The sequence below is a fragment of the Strigops habroptila genome, chromosome 5 (assembly GCF_004027225.2).
Source record: "Strigops habroptila isolate Jane chromosome 5, bStrHab1.2.pri, whole genome shotgun sequence".
NCBI lineage: Eukaryota > Metazoa > Chordata > Aves > Psittaciformes > Psittacidae > Strigops > Strigops habroptila.
In genome coordinates this window covers 75599118-75622040 of record NC_044281.2, presented here as the reverse complement: position 1 = coordinate 75622040, position 22923 = coordinate 75599118, and the positions used below count along the sequence as shown (strand labels likewise).

Below are 22923 nucleotides of genomic sequence, written 5' to 3'. Positions count from 1 at the left end.
CTCCTTCTTCCTCCTCCTCCTCACCACCTTACCTGCTAACTCTGCCTCCCACAGCCCCACTCCCAAGCATGATGTGCCTCCCCAGCCTCTTGTTTTCTACCCTCTTCCCATTGCTTCTGTGCTACCAGTTTGGGGAATCTTCAGGCATGACCTGCTCATCAGATCTTTTCTACTCCCGTACCCCTTCCTCCTCCTCGCAAGAGGACAGGGAGCTCCTACAGGTTTATTTTCCAGACCAGCTGCCTGTTGATAAAGAATTATGCAATATTTAGTGGGTATTTACTGACTGCAAAGGAAAGCAAGCCTGCAGTAATCTGCAGGAAGACAAGGCAGGGATCACCTTTTCAAGGCTTGACAAAGGAGTTTTGTTGGACGACTAGCTCACATCTGCAGTGGAAACAGTTAATAGTTGCACTTAAAAAAACATGAACGTGAGACTAAGGTAGAACACTTAAAAATAACTGTTCTTAATGTTGCTACGGAGACCTTTATTACAGCCATTGTACGTGATGTGCATTGATTATATTCCACGTAGGTAACATTTCCCTCTCAGACTGGCAGAAGCTGACAACACTCCCACTTGTAGGAGATGGTATGTAGGAGCATACAGGTTGTGGAACTAAACAACAACCGAGAGGAGGTTTACTTAGTTTTTCAAGTCTTAAAAACGTGTAGATGTGCAGCTTTAGTACTCCATGAACGGTTTTTGCCCTTGTGGGTACCCCTTGTTGAGTACATTCTCCCTTTCCTAAAGCAGAAGTGCTTAGGATCATTATAATCGGGGTGATAAACTCAGCAATCCTATTAGAAAAAGAAGGGCTACCATTCCTGTGCCTGGCAGTGTGTGCATCTGGAGCTCCCTCTGTTAAATCTGAGTAGTTTCAACACATGGCATTCAAACAAAACCTGTATTGACTGCATTAAAGGTTTTATTTGTCTTTAAGCCTAGTCGATTAGGTCACAGTCCTGAGGGCAGAACATGTATTGCTGGTGCTCATGTCATTGCATGGGTTGCTTTCTTAAAACACTTTTGAGAAAACTCTGATCAAAAGTGGTTAAGTCAAAATCTTGGCAAAAAAAACTCCTCTGAGTTTTCATTACCATACTCTAAACTTTATCCATTCCAATAAAAATAACAGTATTGGGAAACGCAGCCCTCATAGAACTTCAGTTTCACTTTTTATATGACAGTTTTCATCTTCCTGGCTTTATTTAATATTGATTCGGATTAAATAACCTTGCATGGATGACAAATTTTTGCAGGAATTATTCAGGAAGCCAAGCTTCTTTAGGGCTTATTGCAGAGAAGTTTTAAATTTCATATCAAAAATATTTACTTCAGTTTTTCCATTTGTTAGATGGAGAGCTCAATAAGTAAATTCAAATAGAAGTGTACGGGCTGCAGTTCAGGAGGCTGCGGTTTTAGAGAAACACTCTGAAAATGATTGGAATAACTGAAAAGTTGTAGGCTGGAAGTGGGAGGAATTCCCGATCTGCTGCAACACTGAGGACAACAGACAAATTCCTCGCTTCATTCTAGCCTGCGGACTAGAATTTCACCTTCTCAGTCAGTCCAGTATCCTCAGCATGACCAAGTACCCGGGAAAAAAAGAATGGAAATTGAACAGAACCAAATCTGTATGAATATCCATGAGTTCTGCTTCTGGCTTAATGAAGCTACAAGAATACAGTTTGTCCAAAAATAGGGAAATTAATTCTCCAGTTAAGGGGGATTTCAACTTTTCTCCCTGTCGGTAGTTTGGAAGTAGACATGAAGAACATTGCTTTAAATTGCTGCATTCTAGCAGAGGTTTGTATCCATTTTTGCTGATAACCTCAAAATTAGAACTAATATTTTTATATTTAAAAAATATAACATTTTTCCTAATTATTTTTCTTCAATTATTTTTTCTACTTCCCTTGTGTAGGCAGTTCACTTAGCCCACTTCCCTGCAGTGTTTTATGCACAAACAAGGCAGAAAGGGTGAAAAACTTGTGGCCCAGACTCACTGTCAAAGGATAAGGCCACATCTCTCTGTTACTACAGAGATAATACAGTTTTCCAACTTGCAAAATGTTTGTTAAACTATGAGTTGGTTCTGTCCTTTCAAATGTCACTTTTTGAGTGTGAAACATGAGGTCATGTTTCTGGGTGAATTTAAATCTGGCTGGTGTTTGCCTTGCCCTGAACAGACTCTGAACAGAAGCAGCACAGACAGCATGGCATGAAACCAGACTATTAAATAAACTCTAACAGGAGAAAGACAGGAATTGTAATGTTATGCTTTCTCAGCTGAAATGTGTTACTAATGGTATTTACAGAGATTTCGGTAATATAGCTATTTATCTTACCCAGTTGAACAGAGTAACTTATGTTATTATAAATATGTGGCCCAGACTGATATGTATTACATACGCATACATATGTATATGTATTGCAATATATAGTCTAGATACGTGTGCAATGATTATTATTTGCCATTGAACAGTCTTTGGGCCATCTCCTGAAGAAAAGCTACTTGAGTTTTTGCAAAAATATGTTGTGAAGAGAATAAAACTAGATGTATAAAGATTAGCCATGGGAGTCCACATACATTTTTTCATTCTCTGACCACATTTCATTCTCTGACTGTTGTGAAAATCTGCTAGTAGGAAGGTAGAGAAATGAGAGTATGTTGTATTTCTGTTTACCCTTCCCGACCTTCCTGCCAATACAAAAGATCACACAACGAAACCCAATCTACTTTTCCATGCTCAAATGGACTTGACTTCATCCAAGGAATGGAGCTGAAATGCCCAGCTTCCAGCTTTGCAGCGGGAACTGAAGAAACTATTTCTTTTCTTAGTGCTTGTCAGACTCATCTCTAGAATAGGTATTTCCCCCCCCCCGAAGTTTATTTACATCAGGATGCCTGGTCTAGCTTTGACTGCCTGGAGCATGTTATTTTCATTTAGTTCAAACTGTTAGGCTGGGAGGAGAGAGGGCTGAACAAACAGGAGAGAAAATTAAAGGATCTCTTCAGGCATTTGTGTAAGATTCTGCCCTGCAAACGTGTTTATGTATGCTCTGAAGGACAGCTTTTATGTACAGCCCCACACAGATGCCTATAAGCACTGAGAAGCCCAAGGAGTCCCAGTACACAGGCAGACCACTCCATAAAGCAAGTAGATGAGCTGACCAGTAATTCCCTTTTTCTCTTTTCAGTGGCTTGATACCGTGTATGAAACTGAGGCAATCAGAGAGACAAAGGTGAATAATGAAATCCCAGAATCTTCATTTTCCAAAACCCTCCATGGATCTGGGATACACTTCCTGAGATACTTACTCCCTCCGGCTTGGAGAATTGGGGCAGCTTCCCTCAAATCCCCTAGTGATCCCTTCTTTATTCTTTCCAGCTAAGCATCAGAATACATGGCAGCTGCAAGCAGCTACAGAAACCCAAGACTGCCACGGCATGTCACTGATCTCAGGACTGTAGCTGGTGAAATGTACTGAGTATTTGCACAAGTAAGCACTCTCCTGAGACCAGGACACGGATCTTGGGTTAGAACTATTGAAGTGCCAGGCACTTTTTTCCCCACTCCCCCTGTGCAGCCCTTTTGCCCTCCCCTTCACGGCCACGGAGACCAATAAAGAGTCCCAGCTCTGCACAGAAATGGCTGCAGCATGTACATGTGTTCAGCCCTGACCTTACCGCAGGGGTGCTAACCTCCAGCAGAAGGGAGGAAGCCTCTCTCCATGGCCTGATTTGGCCGAGCTTATCTGGAAGCTAATGAGACAGAGCAGACAATCCTCAACCAGCTGCTGCCAGAACCTAAGACAGAAACCCCAGCCCGGCAACCAGCTACCTGTGGAATGATGCAGGCAATTACACTTTTAATGAAGGGCAAGAGAGGCACAAAGCCTCACAGGGACCCTCATCTGAAAAATTATGCCCATCCCTGAAGTGTGTATTAACTCTTTAGCCACTGAATCCTTCTAGAAACTAAAAATTGCTTTTTAATGCAGGTTCTTGAAGACTCTCCATCAGCCAGAGGCTGCTTCGGACCAATACAGGAAATGAGCCAAGTATTAAAAAAAGAATATGGGGTTATGAAACATCTAAAACATACTGATCATAGTGTAGTTATACTTGAAGTGTATTGGGGGAAGTAGCTAAAACAAACTCCACCCTGAAAAAAGACGATTTGGGAGCATGCAAAAGGGCTTCGGGGAGGCTGCCTGCAATTCTTACAAGGGATGGTGAATCTGCTTCCAAGTATGTAAGGAAAAGGTACTTGAGTGAACACTAAATGACAACTGTGATGGTAACTATCCCAAACATATCCCTTTCTAAAGCTTAAGCAAGCCCACATTTACATTAATACCAGAAATCAGTGAAGCAAATGTGGGAAGAAGCAAAATAAGTGTGACAAACCTCACTTGCGTCTGTGAATTAAAGAACAGTTTCTGCATTTAAGACATAACAGCAGGCAGAGAATAAGGAAATCTTCAGTTTGCCTTGGATATTGGTGATATAAAAAGCCTGAATTTGTTATATTTACAGCTAAAGTGTCTTTTTAAATTTTATTTTTAATTTAAGTCTTGGAAAAGCTCTGAGAGCTACAGTTCCTAAGAGGAGAATCTTCTTCCATGTTATAATAAAAGCCAGGTCTGGGAGAGATAGTAACAGAATCCCTAATTTAGAGGCAGGATACTTTAAGCTTGAACATGAGTCTCTTGAAGTAAGCACCCAAAGCACCTTTACAACCAAAATGTTAAGCTCTTGATTAAACAAGCAGAACATACTTTTGATGATGATTAAAGATGAGCTTCAGTCAAAATACAGGATTTGTATTTGGGCCAAACTAAAACTTGGATGCAAACCCTCACTCTCTTTTTGTTTCAACATGTTCTGATACAAACTATTTGGGCTCTAAGCCACGAACACCAACCAACTCAAGTGCTTTACTTGTTGCATGTAAGATTGCAAAGCTGTTCATAAACAATGAGAGTATCCCTGTTGTGAGACAGATTGTGTCAGATCAGTAAATCGAGAGATGAAGTTAAAAACCTCTTCTGTTTCAGAAGTGAATGTCAATTTGGAGCATCTACATCTTTGGGCAGCCAATGGAGTGTGTGTGTGGGGGTTTAACCCTGCTGCACACAGAATTCACAATTCCAAAATAAACTCTCTAGTTTCTCATTAGCTCTGAAAATTGAGGTTTAGGTGTCTCAGATAGGATTCAACCAAAGAGCAGTATTTAATATGCATTCCAACCTTGAAAACATGGGTCTAGATTCCTTTATTTAATTCATGCACTGATTAATTTCTAGGGTAGGAATAAAATTTCCTAAAATTCTAAGTCACCATCCTTAACTAACAGTTGGGGGGCAGGGGGGAAGATTCTTCAGTAGGATGAATGGATGCATTCAACTCAATGGATCCAACAATTTGTTCCAGCTGACAATCTGCTGGTGGTTCTCTATGGCACTAATACAGCCCAAGTATGATTGAGCCACCCAAAGTGTACTGTCTTCCCATCAATTCTGAGTGAAGGAACTTAGGCTGTAACAGTGAAATTCACTGGAGGGATTTGGAAATACTGAGCCACAAGAGATGGGCTTGTGTGTGAGGAATGGGCTCAGAGGAGTGGCAACAGATGAGCTCCTCCAGATGAGCTGAAATCTTCCCAAGGACCAACTGGAGGTGGGGTGAGCCCTTTGCCAGCACTGGGAGCAGACTCATAGTGCAACCTGCCCCTCCAAAGGCAGAATTAAGTAAAAAAGAATTTAGATGGCATCAAAGGAAATCTCACATGATCTAAAGCCTCAGTGTTTTTAAAGAGGTTCACTCCAATAAAATGTAGGATCACCTGATAGTGACATGGTGCTTGGCAGAGTTCAGAACTAGAACTAGAAGCAGTCTTGGTCACTGCATTTATTTGTATCTGCAGAATTGGACCAGCCCAGCTGCTCTCTATGCAGTGTATCCTGTCTGAAATTGTAGATGCCTGAGGACAGTCAAAAGCACACCCCCAGCAGTGTCACCAGTGTAACTTCCACCAACCTTTGTATTTAATAGCCTTTGATGGACTTTTTTCTTCCTCATGAATTTACCTAATCACTTACTAAATTCCATTTCACGCAGCACCATAGGAATGATAATCTAATTTTGGTCTCCAAGAGATGTAATACAAAAACAACAGGAGGCCCAGGAAAGAACAAAATCATTTTGCCAACAGATATTACAAAAGCAGGCAATGACTCTAGTCCAGTGATGAAGAAAATTGCTAAAGCCACTCATTACAAAACAACCCAGCACTTCCTGCTTTGAGAAATAATCTAGACTACTTTGCAGTTCGGACAAAAACCACCTGTAATCGAGATTCTAAGCTCGTGATATGCATGTTTCTTTCCTTGATGCCATGATATGAATCTTAAACTGTGCCTCTTTGACTGGTCTTACTGTCTGGGGTTAACTAAAAATGCTCCTAAATCCAAAAGATCCTTGGATCAGTCATGATCAGCCATTTTGGAGACCTCATAGCAGCCTTCCAGTATCTGAAGGGGGCCTACAAGGATGCTGGACAGAGACTTCACCAGGGACTGTGGTGATAGGACAAGGGGTGATGGGTTCAAACTTAAACAGGGGAAGTTCAGGTTAGATATAAGGAAGAAGTTCTCTACTGTGAGGGTGGTGAGGCCCTGGAACAGGTTGCCCAAAGAAGTGGTGAATGCTCCATCCCTGGCAGTGTTCAAGGCCAGGTTGGACAGACCCTTGGGCAACATGGTCTAGGGTGAGGCTTCCCAGCCCATGGCACGGGGTTGGAACTAGACGAGCTTTAATTCCTTTCCAACACAAACTGTTCTGTGATTGTGAATGAGGCGAATCCAGGCAAATGTTCCCGGGGTTTCACTACTCTTTAGAACAGGAGAATCAGCTCAAACATGTTCCTTCTATGAATTTTTGCTACGTGCTCTCTGTTGAATTACCAGGCTCTGTGTTTTGCAATCTTTGTACACTATCCCTGTCGCAATCTCCTGCAAAACATTGAGAACTGATGTTCAACACTTACAGGTTTGTTGCCATCATGTCCTAAATTGATTTGCAAAAATAAGGAGCATTTTCCTTGTTTAAATATAGCTGAAATTTCCCTTTTAATAAACTCTCCCCTAGTACTTTAAAAAAAATCAAATATAGATACATGTAAGTGCATACACCCTTCTACTCATCCAGACTTCCAGAAAATGCAAATAGCAACTTCTAAATTGAAGCCAAAAGTAAAATATGCTTTTAAAGGCCCTTTTTAGATGGTATTAAAATGAATCTTTTCTTCTCCTCTAGCTGGAAAATTTAAGTAATTTTCTTTTCTTATTTCAATCCTATTTAGTTATATAACATTTTTTTCACACCATTTGTGTATTCACATTCATGCCTTCGCTTATTCCCTTTGTTCTTCCATTCTCATTGAAAATGCTAAAACACGCCCGATTCTTGCTTCGTAACATGTCTTTAAGATAACACAGCTCCTGCTGACAACGTTCCTAGGAAAGAAGGAAAGCGATTACCGAGCTGAACGTTTCAGAGGCTCTTAAGCTGCCACCAGGTGCACAAAATGCGCCAACTTTCCTCTTCTGCTTGTTTAACAGAAGAAAACACTCGAGACATCGGCACCATGACTTTCCCCCCCCCTTTTTCTCTCCTGCTGTTCCTCCTGACCCAAACCCAAGGCTGCTATTGCCTTTCTGAATATATTACTCCTTATCTGAAAAGCCATTTAGTTGCAAATCCAAACTCTTTCCGTTCTTGCTGCATATGCCTGTATTAGCCATGGTAAAAGCCATAACAGAGCAGTTCAAATGTTGGACTAATGACCTCTCTGGTATTTCTATAGAAATGCTCTGTTAAACACTCAGGCATTTCAACTTTCAGTCACAAGACCTATAAAAAATTCATACTCTGCATCTCTAGTTTCAAACCACAGCACTGCATCATTAAGAGCTTTTCAATCCTCCCACCCCACACGCTTTGTGAAGGAGGAGGGAGAAGAGAGCTTTTATCTTCCTACCCATTTAGACTTCACATTTTTGTCTCCTTTTGTTTGCATTTGTAAGTAGTTCTGGAGGTTGGCAAAACAGAACTCCAAGCAACCAACAGTTCAAGCCCCAGTTTTCTTTTTATTTTATTAAAATATAACACTATCCATGTACATTTTAGCTATTTAACTAAAAAATGAAAACAGATGTAAACCCCAAGCTTTATCATTTAAGTAACTTTTGTCTTAATTGTGGCTGCCTTTCAGAAATTATAAAACTTCAAGATTGAAAGACAAGACTACCCCAAGACAGGGAAGCACCTGGAAAAACACTGTGCAGCTGTCATAGTAGATTCTCCCACAGCACATACAGCTTTGATCTGGCCTTTAAAGGAGTTTGCTGGATTAGAATAACATGGTTTTTTTGGAAGTATGTTTGTATTTTCCAGTAAAAATATGGTTACTTTATGACACTTCTGTAAACCAGATTTTACTATAATGTGGGTTAGTCTCTCAGAATGTTCAAAATGACTCTTTCTGAAGTGACTCCACACATTGTCCCTGTGCACTGTAGCCCTGCCTCATGCCACGTTTCTTTTTTCTAACCTTCTTCATTACTTATAAAGCAGTTCTTATAGATATCCACTCTTCCTGTCTTTAGTTTGATCGGCTGCTGCTCACCCTGCTTGCTGCACGGATTACGTTGCCTCCCCTGCAAGGGCTCTGGGCAGCCTGGGAGGCGTGATGCCCACCTCCCCTCACCTCTCTGACTTCAAAGAAGCCACAGTCTGTCCTACACAGAGAGCACTGACCTTGACTGTCGCAGTAGCTCAGTCCTACACACAACAGGGATCTTGCACACAGCACAGGCTGAAATACCGCGATGTGCCTCTCAGCTTTCTTCATCTTCCTTTCCTCTGGAAGTTTGGTTGGGTTTTTTTACTTCATTTATTCACTGATAGCTTTTAAGTGTTAGTATAGAGCTAGAAGAGGGTGGAAACCGATTTCTGTCTTATCAACAATAGGAGAGCCTGATAAAAGGTCATTTAGTATTTACAGAAGTCGCTAAAAGCATATTTCACTAACAAACAGAGAAGAGGTTCTAAGATATCACAGAACTCCCAAGAAAAGATTTTGTCTCTTTACCCCTCTTTAGCGCAGCTTTACTATGATTTTAATTATTTACCCGCCTATTTTCGAACGGACTAAGTGTCCTCACTCTCTTATCGCCCCTCGAGCAACGCAGTACCCAGTGAAACCAGCCACCATCCCGCGGGTGATGCCTTAACCACCACAGCGGCTGAGGCACCACTTACTCTCAAGTAAACCCTCACCCCGGCCTTCTGCCACCGGAGTACCGAACCGAACTGAACCGAAGCGAGCTGCAGCGGCCCCTTTAGGAGTGCCGGCGCCCCCAGAGCTCCGCTCCCGAGCTCCGGAGGCCCAACGCTCCGTGCCCATGTCCCGGGGTCCCTGCTCCCCTCTGCCCGCTGCTCACCCCACACCCGGAGCACGGAAGCCTCCGCCCCGCGCCTGCGCCCGCCGCGCTGTGACACCGCACCGCTTAGCACGGTGACGTACCCGGCGAAACCTTCCCGGCTCCGCCAATGGAGACGCGCGAAAGGGAGGACCGCGCCGCTATTGGCCGGTCCCGCCGCCGCCCCGCCCTCACGGTGTGGGGACCCGGATGAGGCGGCCTCGGGCGGCCGCGGCCGTTAAACGGCGTCCTGAGGGAACGACCCCCGGTATGGCGGCGGCGCGGTGAGGGCAGCGCGCCCGCGGTGCGGCGAGGATGCAGCTGATCTACGTGATCCTGCTCTCGGCGCTGGCCGGTTGCATCCTCACGCTCCTGTCCCAGCTGCTGCTCTTCTTCTGGAGGAAGCCGGAGCCCATCGGGGCGGCCGGAGACGCCGACGGCATCGTCTACGCTCGTGTGGCGGCTGACCACAGCCTCAGGGACTATCTCCAAGGCTCGGAGCCGGCCGGCAGCCAGGCGCCTTCAGAGCCGGCCCCCAGCCCGGCCCCCGCCTCCGCGCCGGGCACCGCCGCGGCTCCTGCCGCCGCCCCGGGCCCGGAGCCCAGCGCCAAGCAGCAGCAGCAGCAGCCGCCGCCAGAGCCCCCTCCGGACCCCTGCCGCGAGGAGACGTGCCACTTCCTCAATGCTATCTTCCTCTTCCTCTTTAGGGAGCTCAGGGACACGGCCCTGGTCAGGAACTGGGTCACCAAGAAGATCAAGGTGGAGTTTGAGGAGCTGCTCCAGGCCAAGATGACGGGGAAGGTGCTGGAGGGGCTCAGCCTCAGGGACGTCTATCTCGGCAATGTCCTGCCTGTGTTCAAAGCGGTCAAGCTCATTCGGCCAGTGGTCTGCAACGAGGAGGGTTGTCCCGAGGAGCTGGGCTTTGAGGTAGACCTGGAGTACAATGGTGGCTTCCACTTGGCCATCGATGCCGACCTGGTCTTTGGCAAGTCAGCCTACCTCTTTGTCAAGATCTCCCGGGTGCTGGGGAAGCTGAAGCTGGTCTTCACGCGCCTGCCCTTCACGCACTGGTCCTTCTCTTTTATGGATGAGCCTGTGATACTCTTTGAAGCGAAGTCTCAGTTTGAAGGGAGGCCTATGCCACAGCTCACTTCCATCATAGTGAACCAGTTCAAGAAGGTTATTAAGCGCAAGCACACCTTGCCCAATTATAAAATCAGGTAAGACATCCTGAGTCTTCAATGTTACTTTGGGTGGTGAGCATTAGAATTGCTGGTTTGTTCATAATAGGTGAAATAGATTTCTGTTGGCACTTCTACAGCAGGGATATTTGTACATTGCTTGTCTGATATAAAAAGCTTTCCATGAAGGCAAGCATTGTTTTCCATTTATGATGTGTGAAAAAGCCAGTGGATAGTGAGACTCACATGCCCCAAACTGCATTTAAGTAAATGGCAGAATTGGTAGGTATCAGAAATTTTGGAATCCTGTCAGGTGTCCAGTCACAGGACCATGGTACCTCTCTTTGGAAAAGGTAGAAGGATGGCTCTGTGGGCAGTGTGTGGGTTTGGGGTGTCCTCCCAGGCTTCTGCCACTGGTGAGCCACCTGGGCAAGCCTTGTGGCTTTGCTTATCTATAGAGGCAAAGTGGTTGTTAATGAGAGATAGGATAAAGTTCACTCTCTAGGTATGTTTGAGATGCCAAGATAGGTGCTGTCCTCTTCCTTTGTGTCTTGCTGAATTTCTTCAGTAACTTTACGGAAATCTGAAAGTTGGTAAAAGTATTGGCACTATTGTGGTAAGTAAAATTTTAGGGAAACTCTTGTGGCTTTTATTTTTTGTAAGATACTATGTTTTCTTTTATAAATGCACACACTCCAGCACAGACTGCATTATATAGTGAATATGATGAAATGTTCAATGATACTTCTGTAATGGAAGTGGCAGGTGACATCTTTACTTTGATTCCACCCTCATTTCTGATTAAACGATACTGAATGTCTTACCGCTGTTCAGGTACCACGTTCCTTTTCTGTCATGTGGCTTACCACTCTTAGGCTAACATGTTTCCATTCTCTTTTGTTTATTCTTTGTAGGTTGTATTGTGTGTCAAGTAAGGATTTTTGTTTTGTTTACCACATTCTTCTGCAATAAGCCTTTTCCCTGAAATTCATCAGAGATGAGTAACTGAAAATGGCCTTTTGAACTTTGAAGTGTAATTAGCTTTGCAGTGATGTAATTTTTAAAGCCTTTTCTTCTGCAGTTGAATTTAGAAGAGTTCTCACGAAAGTGGATGTGTAAAATACCTGAGATTTGGAAAGCCCTGACAGGGCAATAAGTCGTTTCTTTGAGTAATGTGGTAGTCCTTTTAAATTTCAAGGTACTGAATTGCTGTCCAGATGAGAGCAATCCCTGGGCAGCAGGGAAGCTGTCAAGGGCAAATTTGCTTCCATTCCCTTACGGTGTTGGACAGAGTCTGAAGCTGTTAACTCTTTAAGATCCCAAAGGAGAGGCACCATCATGGTGTAGAGTGAGCACTTTCAGCATGCCTAGGAAGAGCAGGTAAAACATATGATCTCTACACTCTACAGACAAGTTTTTAAGGTGCCTGTGGAACCAGTGATGATGCGCTCCTCCCCTTCATTGTTCTTCTCCTGAGAGATGCACCTGGGCAGTAGGGTGCTCTCATCATTTAGTTAGAGGTAATGAATTTTCCACATATTTCTCAAACCTTCTCTGCCAGAAGGAATAGATGAAACACATGTGAGCCACTGTTATGCTAAAGGGACTGGAAGGGAAAATAAGGAAAGAGTGCAGTGTTTGGGACAGAAATGAGTAGAAGTATGAGGATAGAAGGTAATTGATACTGAGCATAATATAGGAAGCATAAATTATTATATAAACAAGAATGGACTGCTATTTTAAAATGTTCCCTTTAAGTTATAAGGAGTTGAGAATTTGTGAATGCTTGAGAGGCAAATACAGTATCATAGTCGGTTTTCACACTAGATAGTGGGCTGCTAGCACAGGGTGGCAGATGTGAAACAGTGTCCAACCCTGTTTATGCTGCTTTTGACCTTTAAATTTCATGCTATGTTCTGAACATGTCATTCTGAGCCACTGGGTTGTGAAGGGGGATGGCAGGACATTAAGCTTGATGCTCAGTAATGAAACTATCTTAAGGAAGGAAAATTGCGTCATCGGTGCCCTAACTGTCTAGAACTTTGACTTTAAAGCTTCAAGAAGGAACACAGGCCCATACATGGGAACCTTTAGCTGTCTTTGAAGCTTTAGCTGTTCACAGTTGGCCAAGGTTTTGTGGAACACAGACTGAAAACTTGTATTCTCCACCAGTGTCTCAGATGAGTTAATGCAGGTAGATCCCTAGAGAGCAGAACTTGGTAACAGCTGAGTAGTAACAATATGCTTCTGTGTGGTGGCATAGTTGAGAATTGAGGCATTATGGTTTAGATGGTATAGAGAACTGACTTGGAAAATCAAGCCCCCTGCTGATAAGATGCAAAATGGTATTTTTAATAGAATTTGTAAGAACACATTGGCTTGGGGTTATGGTATGTTAATATATTCCTTAGCAATGAATGTATAGGAAGAAGTCAGAGTTTCACAATTGCTTAATAACCTGTTACCTTACTTAAAGCTGAACAATTTCTCATCTACAGGGAATGTGCTTATCCTCTCCCCATTTTTTCCCTATGGCCTATGTACCTTTTGTTTAAGTACATAGTGTTTGCTTCTGTGTGTAGTTCAGAACCTTTTTGATGTCTCCCTACTCTTGCTCAAGTAACTTCGTAATTACTGCTATTCAAAGATTTATTTACAATCTTGTACACTAAAGCACTTGGAGTGTGAGGAGTTCTCTTCAGTTGGCTAAGAGGGGCACTTTGTTACCCTGCTAGCTTCCAGACTGAAGTCCACAAAGGATTTTTACCTTGAAACAAGATGTTAAGTAGCATTAAAAAATAAAAAATGCTGTTTTGTCTTTTTGTATTAGGCAACTTCTAGAGGTTATTACTTGGTAGTAAATGGCATAAGAAAAGAATTTTTGCCAATAGTTGATTTTGAACATCCTATAACTAAGTTGTGTAAAGCAGATCCCCCTCTCCTCTCTCATTTAACTAAATAAATACTACATTAAAAAAGTCTTGTGTCTTCATTCATGCACTGTCTGTTGCTACAGCCAAATTACTACACACACATTCTTTCCAGTTGTGTATAAAACTTTACATAGTGGTTACTAACATCATCATCTCTTGTATCATCCATTGCTAGGAGTGACTTTGTGCCATGTGTGTAACAATTGCTTCAAAGTGGAAGAAGGCATCTTGCATTCCTAATGCACTCTTAAGTGTCTGTGTGGGGAGGTCATGTAGACTAGTAAATGCATTTTAAAGTTTGCCTTGTGTTTTATGTACAGTTTTCTCCATAAAAGCAATTGTCTACTAATTGAAAAAGGAGGGATGCGCTTTATGTCTAAATGAATAAGTAGTAGTTTGTGTTATTCTAATAGCATGTAATCACTTTTGGCTCTTTAAGAAATGTGCTTGTGCCTGGCAAAACACCCAATTTGAAGCTGCTCTGCCATTGAATGGTAATTACTATCTTATATAGCAGAATCTCCTTACATGTTTGTAATCAAGGCTGCTGGTGAAATTCAGTGAATGGCAGGTTGGTTTTTCTTTTAGTCATCATAGATAAAGGATCTGTGCAATTTAGTCGATAGTAGCGAGAGTTACTACTGGTTTATAGTTGACTCGAATCTTAATGTATTGCTGCTTTGTAATAGAAATGCAAACAGCTTTTCTGAGAACATTGTTGTCTGTCAGTTTCTTGTTTAAGTGTGGGGAAGATCTAAAATAATTCTTTTTTTTTCTCCTGCTCCAATATAGAGGAGTTCTAGTGCACTCTTGAGAAACTAGATAACTGCAAGTAAAGATTTGTTTTTAACAACTAGCTCTATTCTCACTAAGGTAATAAAGAATTGAAGGTATCATTTAGGTATCTGCATACTCCATAAGTCTATTTTGACTTGAATTAACTGCTTAAATTGCACTTTTTTAAGTTCTAAGACAAGTTGGTCAGTGGGTGGAGCTTGAGAAGGAGTGTGGAAAGCCTTGGCTTCCCCATTGCTTGGTTGAGATGTCAACTGTTGATGTTCTGCAGGGCAGCTGCTGATGCACCAGCTGCATCCCAAAATCCTAATGCTGGCATTCTCAGGACCATATGCAGTCAGTCTTTCTTCTCGGCATAGCTTGACTTAGCACTGTATTTTTTGCATAGGTCTCTTTTACTGGAGCAGGTGGTAGATATTAATTATCAGCACAAAGCAGAGTTTATTTAGTTTCCTGAATCCGACCTTTGGTTTTATATTGTGTACACTCAAACAGTTCTTTAATAGTACTCCTGTAGACATTGTTCATGTTTGTTTTACCTTTCTGTATCATGTCCTTTTAATAGCAGGATAAAGTGGTTAACATTAAGCTGTAGTTACTAGCACTGCCATAGAGTATTTAGTATTTAGAGACATGAAGTAAGGACCATTTCAGGTGTTTGTCTCCTTGCTTGTGCTATTGCAGTGGTCACAGATTCATCTCTGTTAGTTCTGTAATAAGCTGTACTTTGCTCATTAATCTTTTACCTTTGTGTGTATGTAAAGGGTGAGGAGGAAGTACTTGCAGTCTAGTCTCCGTCCAGAATTTAACTTCCTGGTATTTAATAATGATGTAAAAAAAATCTGACAGCTACTGGTTTTTTTCTGAATTCAAGGTCTTGCAAGTTCATCCCTTTAGGTTCTAATCAGATTAAGTATTGCCTAAGCAGTGATTCACTTCTGTATATTTTAAGAACACTTAGTTTCTCAGTTTGTTACATTAAAATGAGCTAATATTTTTTATTGATATTAGCCTGTTTGAGAAACTACACTGTGCTTTATTTTAATGCATGCAACCACAGAGTGGAATAACTTTTCTTTAGAAGTGATCTCACAAAGGATTACTTCTAACATTTCTATATCAAGTATTTAGATGACTTCCTGAGGTCCCTTCCAGCGTGAATTATCCTTGGAACTGATCATTTGCAATATAGTCATGTTAAATAGTTTTATGCTGTATTTGGAAGCTGGGGCTATATTGAATTTCACTGGGAAGAACCATTAAACAAGCCTATTCTAATTTACCATTATAGAATGCAATTTGAGAATTACACAGCAGTTTCTTATTTTTGGCAAAACTGAAGCTGAGATGTAAGTAGCTATTGATTTGAAGTGTGCTTTATGATAGGAATGACTTCATAATATGGCAATAGAGGTATTGGAAAAAGTATAAAATTAAAAAAAGTATATATTATTCATATGATGAGGTTATACTCAGAAATACCAGAAGTAATTGTAGAGATTAGGATTGTGAGCATGTCTTCAGAAATCAGCAGCCAGTAGAGCTACCTACTTTCTCTACAGCTTCTGCAAAGGGAGAGGATATGGAGATTCTTTTCCTGAGTGGATTTCAACTGCAGTTAATACGAATTTCTCTTACTAGTTAAATCTGTAAGGCATTCCTGTTGCTGCTGAAAGAGGGGACTTCCTTTTTTTTAATGCGATGCCTATTCTGAGTGCAAAAATCTTTCAGAATACAGAAGTATTAAAAAAGCCCCCAGGATCTGACAGCTTTTGTCTGCAGAAATTGATGGTAAAAGCAGCACTGTGATACTTGAGGGTTTTCAGACTGTTACAGATAGGTAAGGCTCTGAATGATGCCAGCATAGAGACTTGTCCTGCTAATGGCAAGGCAGCAGTAATTGGAATCAGTAGATCTGTCTGCAGACAGTAGCTTCATGCTTGGAAGATTATCTTTATAGTGCATGGGCCAGTAGTTTTTCTTATTCATACAGGACTTAGCTAAATGGATCTGTAGGGAATCTGACACACAGTAAACAAAACCAAACTCTGGAACATTAAATATTCTCATTTCTTTGAGTGCTACATGTATAGAAGGAAGCTTTTTGTAGAGCAGAGTTTTTGGGTTGTTTTTTTTTTTTTCTTTCTTTATTTGGGAATGGGCTAGCTCAGACATACATTGTGTCTGGATGGTCACTAAATACATGTTTCTTCAGATTGAAGTCTGTGGTACCAGGTATGTATCTAAATCTCCTTATGTAGATTTCAAGTTTAAAATCTCTTAGTTCTAGGGGTTTTGAAACCTTTTAGTCGTCTTCCTGAGCTCCAGCACTTCACAGGCTTTCACATTGGAAAGCTCTAATTCTGAAAGAATGGCAGTTTGAAACTTGTTCGTTATAAAGTCAGATTTAATGAATGACATGTTGGACATTTCCCAATATCGAGGTGCCATTCTTAGGTTAAGAGTGAGCCTTTTCCTATGATTAGTCAGCAAATGTTATGTTTTCTTTTCTTACCTGCAAGAGTGAGGAACTAATAGAGCACTCGAGCTGGATTAATGAAGAAACTGGGAAACCAGAAACATAGTTGGGAACAAAAAAATCTCCGTTGGAGGGAGAAATGGATGAAGATGAAAGAATAAGTTTTGGTGCTTACTGTTCGCATTTGCTGCAGGTAGCAATCCAGTAAAGTTTAAGGTTAATTGGTCTGACAGGAAAATAAAACCTTCTTCAACTTTTTTGCTTGAAACAGTATAGAAAAGATTCTTTGTCCAATAATAAAATTACCTCATTTAACAGCTTTGCTATTTTATATTTAATAGTTCCTTGGTCTTTATCCTTCAGTAAATCTTTTATGTGGATAGTGAATGAAGGCTCTGAAAAATCAAGATTTATTTAGTACTTCATGATGTTTTGTATATACTAACATTGAGACTTCACACTGCTGTTTATCTGAACCCTGCCTTTAAATGTTTAAGCTGATCTTGCTGCTCAGTGAGAACAAATACTTTTTATTCAGCTGGCATAATTTGTAGAACTTTTTCAATTATCTTAAATAAAACATGAATTAAGCAGTAGCACTTTCTATTTTTTGAAAAGTAACTTATTTCCAAGTCAGTATAGGGCATATAGGAGTCAATCACATTGCTGACCTGTGGGCATCTAACAAATGTCTGAGCTTGGCTCCGAGCCTGTCTGTTGGAGCAAGTAGCTGTGTTCAAACACTAGAGCTAGGCTATTCTGCATCACATTCTACAGGCTGTATTATGATTTTTGATGTCTGTTAATATTCCCTACTGGTCACACAAAGCTGAACACTGAATTCCCCTTGAAGGAGATTACTTCAAGGAAGGGGGGAGGCAGAATTTACCTGTAAAAATGGGTAGCTAATACAGATTTCAGTAGCAGCTCATATGATATCAAAACATATGAGTCTCTTGTAGAACCTATTTTCTTTATATTGATCATGTGAAATAGTTAATCTTTTTATTAGCAAATGATAGCTGATCAGAAAGCCCTTGAATAAGCAGCCTGGGTAAGGACAGTAGGTTTCAGTAATCAGCGTGGTAGATTGAAGTGGTGCTCCAGTGACTGTGAGGCTTAGTCTCAGGCTGCCGATTTCACTGTTGGAGAAAGTCCTTTAATGTTCCTGGGTTTCTATGGCAAACTGCTTATTCTGCATTCCTGCGGAGATTGCCTGAAGTCACCCGATATGCTCCTGTGTTTACAGTTCATGTTCACACTTGTTTTGATTTAAAACTGTTTCAGCATTTGCTTGTTCTTAATATTATTGTTCTTCAGAGAACAGTAGAAGACTTTAAAACTACTTCTAGGATTAATAAGCTGTATTGTAACATTCTCTCCATGCTTATTTTAGACATACCTGTGCAGTTTGCTAATTTAATAGATAATGCCACTGCAGTCTGCTAAAATCCATTAATTATGAAACTACAAAAACCTTTGCAGGATGATTTCAAAACTGTGCTTTTGTCCAAAAGAAAGAAATATCCACTATTACAAACGTTAGCTGGGAACAGTTTGCTTTTTGAGCAGGTTCCATACATGAATATCAATATCTTTTATAATTAAGAAAAAAATGCTCTGCTGAAGATGTTTGTTTTGATGTTCAAGGGTTGAAGAGGGCTTGTTTATACCAGTGAATAAATTCTTACTTTGGAAATGAATGTGGATGCCAGGTTGTGTGAAGGGGATTTTGGGAGTCATTATTTTATAAACATTTGTCAGCTTAATTGTGACATACTAAACTGAACACAGACTTTCTAAATAATTTGAGTAGTTTCTGTTGCAGTCACCGAATTTCTGGTTAGAATGAAGAATTTACTGCTGCTCTGGCATTCATCTCAATGAAGAGATGCGAGTCTGATCCACACAAATTTTGGATGCTTTTCCTGTTATTTACCTTCAGTGTTTAATAAATTGCAGTTGTTTCACAGACCGATGAAATCTAAGCCAGAATTCAGACCTCCAAGATGGTCAATGATCCCACACAGGGTATCTAGTAAATTAGTGGGAAAAAATCTGCAATGAAGACTTCAGTTGACAGATATGTTTGTGTTGCAAAGAAAATTTCTACAGTAAAGTGCCCAACAACAGGGAGATGTTTGTGTGTCCAGTGTCATGTGTGCTCCTAGATTGCTATACCCAGCAAATTGGGTATATGCTGTGTTGGGTTTGATAGCTCAAACTTCTGCATCACACCTGCACAGAGGCATTTGTGTGTATCTGCTTCCCTAAGCACCCTTCCTTCTGGAAGGACTCTTGCTCTGTGGAGTCCTGCCTGGGTTCATAAGACCTCTCGGGACCTGGGAGTGCATCTCTGTTTACTGCAGGACCCAGCTGCAGCCCGGCAGCATTTTAGGGTTGTCTGTGGCCATATATAGGTATGAAAACTGCCAAGGAGATGCGGGGTGCAGCAGAGAGGAAAAGGAGGAAACTCCTTATTTTTTTTGTGAGAGAAGGCAGAAAATGTTTTGAACATTGGGTCAGGCTCTGGAGAACTGCTTTGATTGCCCCCCTTCCCCCCCCCGCTATTGTAATTTATTTTATTTAGAATTGTAATTTATTTTGTAATTTATTTTATTTAGAATTTATTTTAGCTTTAAAAGTATGTGAGAACAATTTACCTTTTATAATTTCTTAATTCTCCTGTTCAGCTTGTAGCTATGCTGTAGTTCAGCAGAACAGCCTGTGAGCCCTCTCCATTAAAGCTGTTTCATGTAATGGAAAATGCAGGGATTTTACTAAAGCAATACAGTTTCACATTTTCAAAGTCTTACCAGATGTCATAAAAAGTCTGTCTGCAGTGAAGACTGTATTACAGAGGTGTTAATCAGAGTTAATCAGACTGTTCCACATACTCAAAGGCAGTGATTAACTGCCAGATATGACTAGCATAAAATCAAATTAGGATCATCATTTGGGAGTACTTCTAGCAATTTTGTGTTGCTTTAACTGTAAAACTTGGAGGCAATTTGACATGTAAATTTACAAAATTATTTCTGTCCAGTATTTTAAAATGATATGTGGGTATGCAATGGGAATCATAACACATATACTTTGTTCCTGACTTTCTTAACTTAGTCTTAATGCTAAGCTTTCAATATATCTTACTATATCAGTTTTAATGGCACCTGTTTGCCTGAGCTAAAATAGGAAGAGTAGAAATTGAAGATCATAGTGTTGCAGTGGGATGACAGAAGATTTCATGGTGCTGTTTGAATCACTGCTGTGAGTAGTCTGGCTTGGTGAATAATTCCAAAGTAATTAAACAGTGGGAACGATGCAGTCTAAGTCTGAAAACTTCAACAGTTTTTATATGTATATATAAATATATTTTAAGAATAACTCTGCATGTTTGCTAACAAAATAATGCAATATGGTAGAATAAACAAAACATTTTTAAATGTTGCCAAGCAAAGAGCCCAGTGGATTATAGGGGGAGGTGGGGCGGCATCAGCAATGTTAGTCAGTGGTATTGTTTTAAAACAATACCACAAAAACTCACATTTTTATTCTTTTCCGGTTCCACTTAAATCTTCCACTTAACGAAGGGCAAATAAGAGAAAATACTCAAATTTGTTGTGGGGATGGTGGAGAAGATTATGGTAATTTGGGCAGCTGCTGATTTCCAGTGTAATCGCAAGTCCCAACTGTAATTTGCCATCAGTGATGCAGTGTTTGCAATGTAGACGTATTCATCTCAGAAGCCCCTCCTGTATTTGATTGCCAACAGTGGTGCCACAGGTCACATCCAGACTTAGCTTCTGTGTTACTTGATCCTGTTCCTTTACAATATGGGCTCAATTAGTAATGCTGTGACTCACAAACAGTAACACCCTTGCTTGGGGGGGGCTAGTATGTGGTGTGTCCCCTGGTCTCCATCAGTACCCTCCCCACCACTGCAGCGTGAATTGCTGAGCTGCCTAAAAAACCAGATCCTTAATTCCTGCTGTTCACAGCTTTAAGGTGAACTGTCAGTCATCGCAGCTTTGAAAATGGTACTACTAATCCTGAGGTAGACTGTCTCTACCACTTTGGAAGACTTTAAGGGTGTGAATTGGACCATCTTCTGTCTTGTCAGAAGCGACTAGATAAAAGTAGATGGAGGAGAAGCTTCTGTTGTTTGAGCATTTTTAAAACTAACTGGAGGAGTGAGGATAAACCTTGGAAAGCTGTCATGTCTAGAATTGGTTTACAGCTGTCAGACTGTTTTCAGCACTGAGACAGTCATTTTCTGTCTAAGAGGATGTTAGTAGTTTTCATATGGACATAGGCTGGTGTTCAGCGCAGAGGATTGAAACTCCTGAGCCCAATGAATGAGTTGTGTTCAGAGCTTAGACTTCTACTGGAACATCAACATCATTTTTGATTGACCAGGATTGCAGAGAGGTGATGTTTGTAGAGAGACTTGAGACCTCCTTATGGGAGAATATGTTGCTGAACTGAGAAAAAGCTAGCCCTTTGCATCAGTTCCTGGAACCAGTTTCTAATCCATCTGGCTAAAGGTAGACTTTTGAGGTGGCTTGGGTTTATTTGTTTGGAGGTTTTGGGGTTTTTTTTCCCCTGTTGCTATTCTCCTTAAATGCCTAGAAGATGGTTGCAGAACCACACTTGCCTCTTTTCCAGCTTTATGTGAACAAGAGCATATTCTCCATCTTCTGTCTCATTTGGAGCAGTGCCACAGCGATTCAGGCTTTCTGGTTAGACAGGGAAATTTGTCTTCATCCTGAGACTGAACTATAGCAGGATTTTGATCTCTTTCTCTTAATTTGAACCAACAGTTGGCTTCAGCTAGGTCACATTCAATTTAAAAAGACATATGAAAACTCAGAGATCAAACAGGCATTGACTGCATTAAATAAGCTTTCTCAGTATTTATGGAATTTAGAATTTGGGAAACTAGTATTCTTGAAATGCAGAAAAGTCTCTGCATGGTCAAATTAATGTTGTTTGTGCTGATCAGAAGTAGTTTTGATAAGTCTGATTCAAGATCTCTTTTTTTACCTGTGGCTATTTCAATACAGACAGCAGCGGCAAATCTTTAAGAGCTGTATTTACAATGACTTTTGTCATATAAGCAGGAAAAATAAAGTACTGTATTTCTTGAAGGAGCTGCTTGACTGTTGAAATTTGTTCTTTTATTTGTTTTTGTAAAGAAGTCTTAAGGTTTTAAAAGTATCTTGAGGGTCTGATTCAAGAGATAGCTCAGAGCTACTGATACCACCATATGAAAGGAGAATGTAGTTTTAAGAGTCTGAAAGTGTGTGAAACATATTTGAAGGAAAAAAAAAAAAAACCCCGGAATAATAAAATCCTTTATTTTTGTTGAGGTCTTGATTTAAAAAGTGACTGCTGATATGTTGAGAACTTATGTGTGTATGAGCTTCCCACATGCCTGTGGCAGAATATCCTGTAAGACAGTGGGTGGAGTACTAAAACTGATTTTCAGTTTTCCATAAAATTTCCTAGAAAATAACCCTACTCTTTTGTAGCAAAGTTTTTTGAGGTTGTTTATAAGCCAGATTTTCATGGCTGTGGGTAAAACTGAAATTAGTAGATTTCTATACTGAGGAAGAGTATAATTTGAGTTACTAAAGTCCCCTGAACATGAATACTGACACAAGTCTGCAGCTCTGTCCCTTGTGAAATCAGTGGAAGCTGGAGAATTGCTTTTGCAAAATCTACATTGGTGGTACTTCTGTTTTTAAAGTCCTTTAAAGCAAACCAAAGCCAAAACAACAATCTACTAATCCTTTTCAAAATAAGGATGAGCTCCATTTTTATGTCTTCAATGTGAAGAATTATATAAGCTGTTTGCATTATAATACCCAACACTAACAAGTTTAAATGTTGGCTGATAAGTCCTTTTAAAATCTTACTAATATGATCATACCTTTTTAGGGTGGGTTGTAATATATTACGATTTTTGTAGGAGTAAACTTCATCTTAAATTAAACACAGAGCAGGAACAGAGGATTTTTGAAATGACTTAAAATATCT

The 22923-nt window shown here is 40.8% G+C and overlaps 1 protein-coding gene and 1 long non-coding RNA gene across 2 annotated transcripts in view; one reads left to right on the top strand and one right to left on the bottom strand.

Annotated features, from left to right (window-relative positions):
- Positions 1–7451: 7451 nt before the first annotated feature.
- On the bottom strand, positions 7452–9429 carry LOC115608510. Its single transcript, XR_003991571.1, has 2 exons — positions 8832–9429; positions 7452–7528 (listed from the first exon to the last, which is right to left on the bottom strand). It is a non-coding gene; the product is annotated as an uncharacterized LOC115608510 (long non-coding RNA).
- Positions 9430–9707: 278 nt separating this feature from the next.
- The window catches only part of PDZD8 (PDZ domain containing 8), a 63831-nt gene continuing 50615 nt past the window's right edge, over positions 9708–22923 (top strand). Inside the window, exon 1 of the mRNA XM_030486272.1 lies at positions 9708–10716. Coding sequence (XP_030342132.1) covers positions 9812–10716 — 905 coding nt within the window. The 5' untranslated portion in view covers positions 9708–9811. The remainder of the gene's footprint in view (positions 10717–22923) is intronic.